This window comes from Sceloporus undulatus, chromosome 6, assembly GCF_019175285.1.
Source record: "Sceloporus undulatus isolate JIND9_A2432 ecotype Alabama chromosome 6, SceUnd_v1.1, whole genome shotgun sequence".
Classification (NCBI taxonomy): domain Eukaryota; kingdom Metazoa; phylum Chordata; class Lepidosauria; order Squamata; family Phrynosomatidae; genus Sceloporus; species Sceloporus undulatus.
This window is the reverse complement of record NC_056527.1, coordinates 121,692,697-121,706,709: the sequence shown is the minus strand read 5'-3', so window position 1 is coordinate 121,706,709 and position 14,013 is coordinate 121,692,697. Positions and strand designations below refer to the sequence as shown.

Genomic DNA, 14,013 nt, shown 5'->3' with positions numbered 1-14,013 from the left:
CTATCTATCTATCTATCTATCTATCTATCTATCTATCTATCTATCTATCTATCTATCTATCTATCTATCTATCTATCTCCCCCTATCCCTCCTGGGCTCCCCTCCTTTTGATGCACGTGAGGAGGCAGTCCCCCAACCAAGGAGGGAGTTCCCTTCTTTGTGACGCACATCTCCATATATGGCACTCCGGGGCGGGGCTTGGCAGCCTATTTAAACCCGGCGGCGCCCAATCGGAGGCAGAGTTGGCTAGAGCGAGAACTAGAGCTGCCGAGCAGGACGCGTGTCTGGTTGATCGTGTGAACAAGCCTCTTGTCTTTTCCCAGGATGGTGCTGGAGGAGGTGCTGCCCTTGGAGGCCGGGGGCCTGGCCTTTCTGCTGCGGGACCCGGAGGCTAGCGCCCGGACGCTGGTGCTGGACTGCCGGCCCTTCCTGTCCTTCTGCCAGGGGCACCTCTTGGCCTCGAGGCCGGTGCCTTGGAACGGGCTGCTCCGGAGGAGGCGATCCCGGGGCAGGAGCAGCAGCAGGCTCAGCCTGGAGGGCATCCTGCCGGACAGGGCCCTCCTGGCCAGGCTCCGCAGGGGGGAGATCCAGCACCTGGTGGTCCTCGACGAGGCTGCGGCGGGAGCAGGGGAGGATGGGATCGCCACTCTGCGCCCCGACGGCCTGGCCAGGATCCTCCTCGACGCCCTCCTCACAGAGGAGAGGGCGGGCACCTCACACCTCTACCTCCTCACAGGTAACATCCTTTGGATTGCAACTCCCAGCATCCCCATGGCATCCTTTTGGGGGGAGAGCAGCTCCCAGCATCCCCTAGGCACCCTTTTTCAGGGGACTGCAGCTCCCAGCATCCCCTAGCTATACTTTTCTGGGGGACTGCAACTCCCAGAACCCCCTAAGCCTCCTTTTCGGGGGACTGCAACTCCCAGCATCCCCATTCATCCTTTTTGGGGGGACTGCAACTCACAGAACCTCCAAGCCATCGTTTTTGGGGGGACAACAGCTCCCAGCATCCTCTAGGCATCCCATGAACCACAACCCCAACAAGCCCCAGACTGCCCTCTTTGGTTCTTCTCTTGCCTTGCTGTCTCTTTTGGACTACAAAGCCCCAAATCCCCCAGCTGGGACTCAAGAGCCTTCAGCTAGTCTCCTTTGGAGGGGAATCCAACATTAAAACAAAACTTAAACATTAAGTTCCATCAATAACTATATTCCAAATAAGCCCTGCTTCTAGTAGTATATCTTCTTCTGAACGGCGTTAATCTCTCCAAAGACCAGGGTTTTATGCCTAGTTGCCAGTTGTTTATTCTCAGCCCAAATGTGCTCAAAGGTCTCCTTTTCCCAATGTCTATTTTCTAGGTGGGTTTGAAAATTTCCAAGCAAATTTCCCCGAATTGTGCTCCACGGCGCCAACGCCTCTGAACGCCTCTCCTCCTCCTCCTCCTCCGCTCCTGAGAAGCCCTGAAGACAATGCAACGGAAGCCATGACCCCTTCCTACGACCAGGTAGGTTCACATGGCTATGATTAACAATAATCTTATTTTGTTTGCTATTGCCTTCCTCTGAGGCTGAGAGAGTGTGACTTGCCCAAAGTCACTCATTGGGTTTCCAGAGCCGGGGTTCGAACCCAAGTCTCCAGAGTCATAGAATGACGCTGAAACCACTGCACCAAAATACAATACATTGAAAACCAGTTCGTTCAGAATGTAATTGCTAATTGAAATTACTTTTTAAAATTTAATAATTCAACATTTAATTTAATTGAATTCCAAACCCTGGTCTCCATAATCTAATGCTCAAAGCACTGTGGCTCCTTATTCTCTCAATAAGATACCAATGTTTTCAAACAGTACAAATAAAAACCCCATACAGAAGTAAACTGCAAGTATACAATTAAAGAATCAGAGATTGAAACAATTATTAAAATGCATTAAGAACAATTTTTTTAACGACTTGCGGATTGCGTTGTGTGCCTTCAAGTTGTTTCCAACTTATGGTGACTCTTAAGGCGAACCTATCTTGGGGTTTTCTTGGCAAGTTTCTTCAGTGGGTTTGCTGTTGCCGTCCTCCGAGGCTGAGAGAGTGTGACTTGCCCAAGGGCACCCAATGGGTATACAGACCCTTTAAATACTTCAAAATCAGCATTAGGAACCTATCCTGAATAGTTTGTAAAACGTTTTAAACTGGTGCCGGAAGGAGAGCAAGGATGGGGCCAAACTGGTCTCTCTGGGGAGGGAATAGCAAACTCTGGGAGCAGCCACCAAGAAGGCCTCTTCCTTTGACTTCCATTCAATGTGAATTTGGCACCAAACTGGTAAGAAGCTAAAGGTCTTCTTGGTGTGCCCATATATCTCCAAATAGACATTTCTCAGCATTTAAGAGTCCATCCCTTTTAATTGACATTGTCTAGACATCACGGCACGCATGGGAAATTACTCCCGGTGTGACACCGCGGATGGTTAGGAAGCAGTTTGCATTTCCTAGTGGAGTTTGTCCACCTGTCCCTCAGGCTTTGGACTAACTCCAGGAGTTGCCAGCTTGGATTTGTTTTTGGTGACTCAACTCATCCTCTGCCTTTGGACCGATCAGCTGATTTTAATCAATATTTGACAGAATAATAATAATAATTGCATATTACCAGCTTTGCAACAGAGGTTTGCGAAGGTTTTGTTTAGGAAGATAACCCATCTTTAACATTTTCCTTTTTAGTCTTACTCACCAGATCTATATAATTTTGAAATGAAAAAGGACTCCTAAATTAATTGGTTGTTGTGTGCCTTCAAGTTGGGTCCAATTTATGGCAACCCTAAGGCAAACCATCATGGGATTTTGGGGGGTAAGATTTGTTCAGAGGAGGTTTGCCATTGCCTTCTCCTGAGGCTGAGAGAGTGTGACTTGCCCAATTTCATCTAAGTGTTGAATTCACTTAATGGAGTGTCCTGTCAGGGCCACACATTAGCCATCCCTAAACTTAATCCCTTGTTAGTATTAAACCCAGGTTTGTCTTTAGCTGTGTTGAAGAATCTCTTGTCTCAACAGAAGATCATGGAGCATTACTGCTGGGCTGGGTCAGTGCAGCCCCATCAGCCACTTGGGTATTTTAGTCCAAAGGCAGATGGCATTAGCCCTGAGCCACCCGGGGTATTACCAAATTACAGTCGGAAGCATCCCACCCCCTCCTTTCCCCGGGTCTGATTACTCTAATCCATCCCTTTTAATCTTAATCTCCATCGCTGCCAATTTCCATGCAGTCGCTGCAGCTTTTTGAAGAGCTAGTTAGAGGGGAAGAGAAAGACTCTTGCTTCTCTGAAACAGAGAAGGTCAGGCAATAGCATCCTTGGAAAATCCTTCCCACTTGCTCCTTTCCTTACAGTTTGCCATTTGGGGCACTTGCCTCTCTAACCTGCAATGCCCTTCCCTACCAAAAGGGGGAAACAAAGTCCACTTAGGTCTGGGGCCAATTAGAAGAAGCCCCCGCAGATTTCTCTTTCGTTCACATTGTCAGTTTGTCCATTCCAGCAACCCATTTCATTTAGTTAGCCAATCTTCCTGACTTGGGCTGGAACCACAGTTTAAAGATAACATTTTTAAAATAAAAATCTTATTAAACTCTCATTTAAAACATTTTAAACCCACTGGAGCCAGTGTGGCAAAGTGGTCTCAGCGCTGGACTATGACTCTGGAGACCAGGATTCAGCAGCAAATGGTGGTGAGCCCCTTGGCTCTGCTACTGGTTCCTTTCCTGACTTTGAAGAGTCTTTGCTGCCTTGATCATGTCTAATGGATCGCTCTTTTCTTCTTTCCCTCCCTGCAGGGTGGACCAGTAGAGATCCTGCCCTTCCTCTACCTGGGCAGCTGCTTCCACTCTTCCAACCGGGAGGTTCTGGAGTCTTTGGGCATCACGGCGGTGCTCAACGTCTCGTCCAGCTGCCCAAACTACTTCGAGGGCCAGTTCCTCTACAAGAGCATCCCAGTGGAGGACAACCAAATGGCCGAGATCAGCGTCTGGTTCCAGGAAGCCATTAACTTCATTGGTAAGGCTTCTTTGATACTCAGTGACATTCAGAGCTTTCATAGACTTCAGTTTACTTCCTCGGATGCATCTGAGGAAGGAGACTTAAGCCTACGAAAGCCCCTGCTGCCAACTTCTTTCTTTCAGTTAGTCTCAAAGGTGCTACAAGATCTCTTTGCATACTGATTTTGCAGTCTAACACAGCTGTACCTTTGAATCTTGTCTCTTAAGGATCTCTTCTCTGTTTGTTTTCCTCCTGCAGATTCTGTGAAGAACGGGAACGGCCGGGTGCTGGTCCACTGCCAGGCCGGGATTTCCCGCTCAGCTACCATTTGCCTTGCCTACCTGATCCAGAGCCGCCGGGTGCGGCTGGAGGAGGCCTTTGACTTTGTCAAGCAGCGGCGGGGGGTCATCTCCCCCAACTTTGGCTTCATGGGGCAGCTCTTGCAGTTTGAGACGGAGGTCCTGTGCCACTAGCCCAGCGGCAACCTTATGCCGTCCTACAAAGCCAGCCAGGAGGAGAAGGAGACAACATAGCTGCCTCTCTTCCCAGAGACTCAGACGGTGTTCCTGTTTACATTCCCAATGGGGTGCTGTAGCCTGGGACAATGGTGCATCAATGTGCAGAGATTTCTTCAGTTGCACTAAACCATGGCAGAGAATTGCCAAGAATAAGAGTTGAAGCTAGTCCTGAAGAACATTCAAGGGCCAGCTAGCAGTCTTGATCTCTTTGGTGAATGATTTGAAGGCTGGTTCTTGCCAGCCTTGGCTGTAAAAAGGAATCCAGACCATGTATTTCTTCAGCTTTGAGCTGGGGCCCTTCCACGCTACACACAATTATATTGCTATAATTCCACTTCAATCATGTAAAATCCTAGAACTCGCACTTTGGAGAGTTCCAGTGCCTCACGGAAAGTACAAATCCCAGGAATTCCTTAGGATTCTTCCATGGTAATAAGTGGAATCATAGCTTTATAGCTGTATAGTGTACAAGACGTTTGCCCCGAAGTTTGCTGGTGCTGTTGCATCGTGGGACTGGATCCTCCTTGCAGCTGTAGCATTCATGGCATGAAGTTGCAGCTCTTTTGTTTTTGCTGGGAGGGGTAGGCATTCTCATTCCAGTTGTGAACTTGTCTGGAATGAAGGTGAAAAATTGCTCTGCCTAAAGCAGCCCAGTTGTAGTGTCTCCCTGCTTCCCATCTAACAGACACAATATGGTTTCTTTCTAGTCCTTTTGGCTTCTTAGCCAAGTGATCATCCATAGGACTTGGGGACAGACTTTTAATGAACAGTCCTCCCTCCCTATCAATGGATTCTTTATCCATGGATTCAACCATCCACAGGTGGAAAATATTTTTAAACTATATAAATTCCAAAAAGTGAACCTTGATTTTGCCACTTTATATAAGGGACACCATTGTATTTAATGGGACTTGAGTATCCCCAGATGCCAAGAGCCCACTTCATTCTGAAGCATTCCTCTCTGCCTTTTTGGCATCAGACTGAAGCTTTAGAGACTTGGCGAGACAAAAGTCGGAGGCAAAACTGGTCATGACAAAGGAAGCCAATGGTGGTTTAACCATTTTAGTGTTGAATGTCCTCAGATCAACAGTAACCCAGAATTAAAACTCGAATTGGAGTAAACCAGCCACTGAATCCATCTACACTATACAGTTACAGCAGTTCTATATTTTAGTTTATGTTGGCTACATCCGATGGAGTCCTGGGGTTTTTCATGTGGGGATTGCTCTGCTGGAGAGCTCTCCCCTTTTCTTACTAGAGCGTTCTAGCAGGGAATGTCAAATCCTTCTCAAAACTACTGAGAGCCAGTGTGGGTTTGAATCTCAACACAGCCATGGAAACCTATGGGTGATCTTGGGCAAGTTGCACCTTCTGGACCTTAGAAGAAAGCAATGGTAAATCTAGTCTGAAATAGATCTTGCCAAGATCGCCCAAGGATGGAGAGTTGGCCTACACTGGAGTGGACCATAGCATCCCCAAACCACAGTATCCTTGAGGACAGTGCCATGACAAAGTGGTGCTATCAGGAGGAAGTGATGATGTCCCCTTATGTTCCAGAAATCCAAACTGATGACCTGTGGTCCCCAGCCTTACGCAGGTCGGCCGATTCATCTATCGTTGATGAAACGGTCCCTCCGTACCTATATATATGTATGCTGTGAAAGTCTTGTGCGCATTGTAGCCCCAGGTGGAAATAACCTGGAAGTGGGCATGTGTCCTTCTTCGTTGGTGAGGAGGGATCCTCTTTTCTGAATGCACTGACAACAGGCAACGCCCGTTGCAGCCAAAGAACCCCAATTTTCCCTTGGGGTGTTGCCTTAACTTTACCGAAAGGGTACGATTCACTCTGCAGTTGCCTCACGCACCTCTAATTTGTTTCCATGAGGTTTGTGTAGGGCAATTCTTTGCCGGTGGATTGGGCCCAAGCCCCTCTTTCTCTTTTCCATCTTCCCCATTCCCTGCCATGCCACAGGCTTCGTATTTGAAGCAATATGTCCTTTGTATGTGCTATTCAGCGAACCTCTTTCTTGACCAACCTTGACTGGAAACGTCTCTTCTTCTTTTTGCACTTTATATTTATTATTATTATTATCACCTGTGGCAATAAAACCAATTTTATATTTAATTTTGGTCTCCTGACTCTTCTTGCCTGGTTTTGGACTTGCATAGCTCAGTATCACTAGCTAGAGTGGCAGGATTACTCTTGCAAGTAAACCAACAATGTTGTGAAGACTAAAGTTGTAGCTATGGGACTGTGTGCAAAATTACTGGCCCCAGTGTAGAATAAATTCCTTTATATTAGTGGCCTTGTTTGATACCTTTTGCATTCCTTTGGCACAAGAAAGAGACATGAAAACTGGGAATGGAGTGAAATTATCTGTTGCTGACCTGTTTGCGCAGTTTGCGTGTGCATTTTGATTTTCTTTGCTTGGTTCTTCACAATGCAACCCTTGGGAGGATGCCAAGGACAGCCTAAAGAAGACGAACAAATAGGTCCTAGAATAGTTCAAGCCTGGAATCCAAGACGATAAGGCTGTGGTTATTGTACTTTGGCCACATCATAAGAAGGCACAACGCGTTGGAAAAGATATTAATGCTAGGAAAAAATGGAAAGATGTAGGGGGCTGAAGTCCAAAAATCCGGAGGACCAGAGTTTGTGAAACACTGTAAGTCTAGACCCTTCACTCACTTCCCTTTCAACTGATGTTGGGTCTTGAGAAATACCATGCGCTACGTCTCTCACTATGCCAGTGACTCACCCACACAGCCAGAAATGTTCCCTTTACACTAAATTTAGCCCTCCTGGCTTCATCTCAGCCCACACATCCCAAAGAGCACATATGTCACGAGCAGAACTAAGCGCTCATTCGTTTCTGGGCACCAACACAAGGCCCTAAACTTAACCACGCCGCATACAGGTTTCTTCCCACGACATCCAGGTTACGCATGAACCCACGCCAGCATCACGCACAAGACCCTTTGGGACCAAACTCTCCCCTTCCATACTATGCATCGATATATTTCTAGTAGCCAAAAAAGACCCCAGTGCACATATTTTCCAGCAATGTAGGGACTAGTAGCAGCCCTTTGGATGTCATGACACTCTGATTCCCATCAGCCTCTAGCCTAGTACTCAAGCGTAATTTGCTTACAAATACTTGGTCCTTTGCAAAAAGGAAGGAAATTGCTTGCAAAATGTTGGTTCCTGCGGCTGCTGCCTTTAGTCCTGTTGTGAGTGTTGCGGTGACAACAAAGTGGATGAGCAGAGAGTATGGTTTGCACCACAGGCCAAGATGTTCAAGCCTTTCGGGTTTTAAATTTGTTTTATTTACTTAATTTGTGTGCCACCTTTCTCCTAGAAGGGGACCTAAGGTGGCAGATGACAGATAGATAGACAGACAGACAGACAGACAGATAGAGACAGAGGTAGAGGTATACAACAAGGTAACTATTTTTATTGCTTTTGAATTATGGAGAATTAAAGAATGGACATTATTATTATTATTATTATTATTATTATTATTATTAATCAGGCTGCTGGTAAATTGCAGGATTATGGATTCACTTTATGATTTTTAAACACTTTTGGTCCCTGTGTGCCACTCCATTCCTTGGCTACAGTGCCTCAGTTCCCATTGCAAGTTACTTTCTCTTCCTTAGGTCTAATCTGCACTGCAGAAATAATGCACTTTGACAGCACTTTCACTGCTGCAGCACAATACAAACCCCCAGGATTCCATAGCACTGAGCCATGGCAATTAAAGTGGTGCCAAACTGCGTTATTTCTGCACTGCAGATTATTTATTTGAATAGCATCCTCAATATACCATGCATAAGGTTCATCCCTTGGCCTCAAGTTCTGGCCAAGAAATCGCCTAGACTGGCATAGTCCTGACCTGGCAGGCCTTGTTCCTAACTCCCAAACTTCATTCAGCTTCCTTTGGTTGAACTGACCACCTGCAGCCCTAGGAAGCCTTCACCCCTCAAAGAGTTAAACTGGCTTCCTAATGGAGAGGCTTCATCCAGGTGTGTCTGCTTCACCTGTACTCTATAAAGGGCTCCAAAGGGCCCTTTTCTTGTGGATCTAAGTATTATCTGTAGCAATTTCATAGGTTTGGTAACAGCCAGGGCTTTAAAGGCTGGCTCCTCAGCTATGGCTGTATCCCTTGGCATCTGGTCTGTGTCAATAGGGCTCCTTGGGCTACTTTCAGGTAAGGGATGCTCAGGATTTATTGCTTCCCAGGAAGACATTGGTGGCCTAAATCTAAGTTGCTAACCCTTGCTAGAGTCAATTGAATCAATGGGATTTCCACAATGTTGGCTCACCATTCAGTGGGTACACTGAGGTTTGGCATCCTATTGGGGATGTTTGATCCATATATTCCTGTGCCGGCAGTGGATTGGAGTAGATGATCTTTGGGGATGCCTTTCAGCTCTGTGAATGTAGGTCCCTATGTGTTGCTGCTAACTCCCACCTCTTCCAGTTTTGCTTTCTCTATATTATTCTCTCCTTTGCCTGGTAGGGATGATAATAAATAAGAACTTAGAAAAGTTGCTGTTTTATAAGTCCCTGAAGTCATCCATAGTACAAAAGCAAGTTTAGTAATAAGTAGGGCTGTGGTACAGATTATTGGAAAACTGGGCAAAGCACTTTGAAGAAAGTGGTTAAAATTAACTTGAGGTCTGATATATGTATAGTGCAAGCCTGTCCTCTTGTGGTGGAGACTGGCATTTGTCAACTACTGTATAGTGTGTATGCACCTTTGATGAATTTCTTAGGGCTTTCTTAGGCAAGGTATATTCAGAGAATTTCTAGGTGTCCGCCACCAAACTACAAATTCTAGGATTCCATATGATGGGACCGTGGCAATTAAAGTGGGATGCAATTGCTATAGGAGAGCCAATGTGGTGTAGTGGTTTGAACATTGCATTGTGACTCTGGGGAGCGGGATTCGAATCCCAGCTCAGTCATGAAAACCCATTGGGTGACCTTGGGCAAGTCATATGCTCCCAGCCTCAGAGGATGGCAATGGCAAACCCCCTATGAAGAAACCTGACAAGAAAACCCTGTGATAGGGTTGCCATAAGTTGGCAACGACTCAAAAGCACACAACACACACACACAATTGCTATAACAGTATAGCATGGATACTTCTTTGTTTGAGTCCTGCTGCTGAACAGAGTAGACAGTCTTGGACTATATGGACAAACAAGGTGGTGTCTGGCTAGACTCCTCCTGGTTCTTGATGAAAGAGCATGATGGGGTATGCACCTCTATATATGGATGTATGTGTCTCTTTTCAGTCCCCTTTGTTTGTGGCCGTGGAGACACTTTCCACGTGGAGGATGCTGAAGAGAACAACTTGGATGAAGCTGCAGATCCACCTGATGACATCCTTGACATCAATCTGGGTAGGTTTTTATGGCTTGGATACAGACTATTTGAAGGATAGCTATCTCCCTTTATGAGCCCACTAGATTATGATCTTTTCTTTGGATGCGTAAATTGAACTTCTACAGGATCTTCCGAAATTTGATGTTAACGCAATACTAGACATTTAGGGAGTGATGAAAAATTTCACGATTCTTATTTTCAGGGGGAATGCTCCCATTTTGCTCTCTCCTCCCATAGCTATACTCCTGGGAGCAATAACTGGAGTGACGACGACAGCTTTTCTGAGCCATGTTGCTCTGGTTGCATCCCAAATTTCTCTCCCAAATGACTGTGAAGTGGCTTCCCCCGGATTGCAATCACATGTTTTCTCCTTTTCTAGGGCTGATTCTCCCAGAGGCACCAGAGAGCAGCTTCCTGATGGAGGGGGATATCATCAAGTTGGTGAGTCACAAGAGAACATGTTGTTGTTGTTGTTGTTGTTGTGTGCCTTCAAGTTGTTTCTGACTTAGGGTGATCCTACCATGGGGTTTTCTTGGCCAGTTTCTTCAAAGGGGATTTCCCATTTCCACCCTCTGAAGCTGAGAGAGTGTCACAGGGGCCTTTTATTCCACAAAACACACGTTTTCCAGCCCTAACCAGAGATGAATCACGGCAAACTCCTGAAATGAATCTTGTGGATGGGAGGATTGGTATGAAATTGGCACCGGCTGGCGTTCATCCCTTCCTTCTTTCTCTCTCTCTCTCTCTCATTTAGAGTCCCTTCAGGCTGTATTCCTCTGCTAATCCAAGGTGGCCAAAGAAGAGAGGAATTGTCCAAATCCCATATGTGATTTCCTACAGATACGGTAAGGAACAAAATTATGGAAGCCATTTAGGGTCAACGCTGGTAGAAGAAACAAGGGGAATGAAGCTCTTGCAAGTAGCTAAGGGACCCAGACCAGCCTTTCCAGTTCAGACAGAACAAAATCTATCAAGGGGGCTGGCGATGGAGGCAAAGTCTATCAAATCCCTCCATTGGTTTTTCATCCAAAATCCACAAAATAGTGGTACCTTTATTTGGACAACCAAAATGCACAAAATGTCCCATTGGCTTTGGTTTTTCGTCTTGCCAGACTCTGAGCTGGCGAAGATTAGTTTATAGAGAAAGCACCAGAAGTACCAAAAACAAATGGGATAGTATGAACGGAATAATATATTCAAAGCATATGCTACATATAGAATGCTATGTGTGTGTGTGTGTGTGTGTGTGCGCGCACACACACAATGCAAAACATATACTGTGGGCCCTTGTTATCTGCTGGGGTTTGGTTCCAGGAGCCCCCATGGATAGCAAAATCCTTTACAGCTAGCCAAAACCTGGAATGGATTCACAGCCTTACTGACGTAGGAGTGCCCTGCCACCGCTGCCTGCTTCAATATCTGGTGTTTGATAAATGATATCAAAAATAAGATGAACACTACTAAATGCTCCTTGTCTTTGGAGGGGGGGGAACAGTACTGCTTTGAGCACCCTGCCTTTTGCTAATGTCTGTTCCTTACCCCCCTCCAGATCAGTCCAGCTTGACGATCATCAAGGAAGCATTTGAAGATTTTGCAAGGCTCACCTGCGTCCGATTTATCCCTTATTCCTACCAGAGGGATTTTGTCTCCATTGTCCCACTCTCTGGGTTAGTCATGGCTTGGAGAATTGGTCTGGTTGGGGAAGGAATGGAAAAGTGTCCAGCAAGGGATAGGAGGTCAGAGCGTATCCCAGGCCCTGGGATTTCAATGGCAAAGCTGGAATTTTGCCCACCTTTGTTGTAAAGAGTCAAGTGAAAACATCTCTCTCTCTCTCTACCTCCCCCTTTCAATCTCGTTCATTCACTTTTTGCAAAGCATGTTTTGCCTGTTTTTCATTCTTTAATTTTTAAACTCCATTTTATGTCCCGTCGGCTGTCCTACAGCAGGAGATGCAAGCAGCCTGCGATCTAAGCAGGCAGGCCACCTGCGAACGTTGGCTCTTGCGGGAGAGGCGAGGGTTTTTCTTTCCCTGGTTGCAATAATCTTCTCCATCAATCTCTCCCTCTTTCTCCCCATTCCAGCTGCTTCTCCAGCGTTGGACGCGTTGGTGGGATGCAGGTGGTGTCCCTGGCTCCGGCTTGCCTCCGGAAAGGGAAGGGGGTGGCTCTGCACGAATTCATGCACGTCTTGGGGTTCTGGCATGAGCACTCGAGGGCCGACCGTGACAAATACATCAGCATCTCCTGGAATGAAATCTTGACCGGTACATCTTCCTTCTGCTCTCCCAGCCAGTTCTGTCCAGTGGTCCAGCGGTCAACCTTGACAAGAAGGCCCTCATCAGCTGTAAAGCCCTATAGTTTTTGGATTTGCCCGAGGTCACAAGGAGAGTGGATGACAATATGTCATTGCTGGGGAAATCAGTCTCCCTTTCAGCTATGGCAGGGATTTCAGCTAAATTCAAGGGTGGTGCTGGTCAATGATGCTGTAGTCCCTGCTAGTCAAAATTCCCCGAGTTTTGCAACCCTGCAAACCATGGCCCCACTATACCTCTGCTCCTGTCTAAGGGTGTTGTTGCATTTGTGGATTTACTTCTATGCTCAAGATGGACAACCCTCTTCCATTACCATCCTCAGGTTTTGAGATGAACTTCTTGAAGTCCTGGAATACCAACATGCTGGGGGATTACGATTATTCATCTGTTATGCACTACAGCCGGTAAGCAAGCCTGCCGAAAAGCGTCACGGGGGTTTCAAGCACAAAGGTTTTCATAAAGTATTACTGGTGAGGATGACTCTACTTGTGCAGATACTTCACTATCGAAGGAGAAATTCTTATTGTCTGCAAGGGCAGATGCAAACTGGCATCTTGTTAGTGACTTATGATGGTGTTATATCCAACTCACACCATCGTGCAACATTGTTGGCCCTTGAAAAGGCTGGAACTTTGCATAAGATGTCTAAAGCTTCATGCAGGACTATTGGTCTGTTACTCCCAACTGGTTCATGTTACTTTCTGCAGCACTGGTGGGTTATCTTACAGCCAGATCATTTATCTGCCCCTTTTAGGAATGCCTTCAGCATGACTGGTCTACCTACCATAATCCCACTTTCCAACCCGGACATTTACCTTGGTCAAAGGTGGAACCTAAGCCAGTCGGACATCGCCAGAGTCAACAAGCTCTACAAGTGTTCTCAGGTTGCAGCTCAACCAGGTAAGGCATTGGCCATGATGGGACAAGCAGAACTTCTGAAACACTGAGGTTTGGTTGATAACTTCAGAAGTGATAAACTTGTACAAGCAGTTAAGAATAAAACTTTTGCAGTTTCTTTGTGGAAGTCATGATTAGTTCTATGAATCGTAGGGACTGCCAAATAAATAACGAAATGGGTTCAAGAGTAAATCAACTTTGAACTCTCCCTAGAGGCCAAAACGACTAACACTCAGGACATGTCATGACGTGTGATCAAGTTAGCAAAAGTTATGAATTTGGAAGCACACACAGCTTAGGAGTGCAGCAGTTTGCTTTTGTCTGATCCTACTGAGAAGTTCCAGTGACGCCTCTGTCATTCTGCTTTTCAGTTGCTTTCAGTTTCTCTCTCCTCCTTCCATGTTCCCTCTTTAGTTCACTTCAGTTGCTGCAAACTGAGTTCATATTACAAAAATAGTTTGAAATCTATTAACTCAGCAGACAGGAGAGGAGAAGCGAAGGTAGAATCTGGCTCTTCTCAGTAGGCTCAGGCAGAAGCAAACTGCTGCAGCCTCCTCTAGCTTGTGCTCTTCCTCCTCAGTAACACTGATGTTGCATGACCACATGTGTCCCAGTTTTCACCTGTGAAATGTTGGAGGGTGTGTATGCATGTTTCACCCGAGGCACAACTTAATCTTGTGTGAAGAAGCCTCATTGACTCTGATACTAGCTCATAGGGCTAGGAGCCAGACTAACTGGGTGGAAAGGTCTTCTAATCCATTCTACTTTTGCTTTCAGAAACATCCGCTGGGAGAGCTGTCAAAGAGAAAATGATGGATTTCATTCCGAGTGCAACTCAGCCTTGTTCCACCGAAAGCCAAGCCAAAAACTCAACTGCCT

General features: G+C 46.2%; 1 protein-coding gene across 1 annotated transcript; it reads left to right on the top strand.

Moving 5' to 3' along the window:
* Nucleotides 1-257: 257 nt before the first annotated feature.
* Nucleotides 258-6,637, top strand: DUSP2 (dual specificity phosphatase 2). The gene is made up of 4 exons (XM_042471011.1): nucleotides 258-736; nucleotides 1,357-1,502; nucleotides 3,812-4,031; nucleotides 4,272-6,637. Exons 1-4 carry the CDS (start codon nucleotides 325-327, stop codon nucleotides 4,484-4,486), a joined length of 993 nt encoding a protein of 330 aa, XP_042326945.1. The 5' UTR covers nucleotides 258-324; the 3' UTR covers nucleotides 4,487-6,637.
* Nucleotides 6,638-14,013: the final 7,376 nt, after the last annotated feature.

Bases quoted from the DNA above. Each gene is read 5' to 3' on its own strand.
- DUSP2 (XM_042471011.1), top strand. From the start codon at position 325: ATGGTGCTGGAGGAGGTGCTGCCCTTGGAGGCCGGGGGCCTGGCCTTT. The intron at 737-1,356 runs GTAACATCCTTT...TCTATTTTCTAG, and splicing joins ACACCTCTACCTCCTCACAG to GTGGGTTTGAAAATTTCCAA. The intron at 4,032-4,271 runs GTAAGGCTTCTT...TTCCTCCTGCAG, and splicing joins GGAAGCCATTAACTTCATTG to ATTCTGTGAAGAACGGGAAC.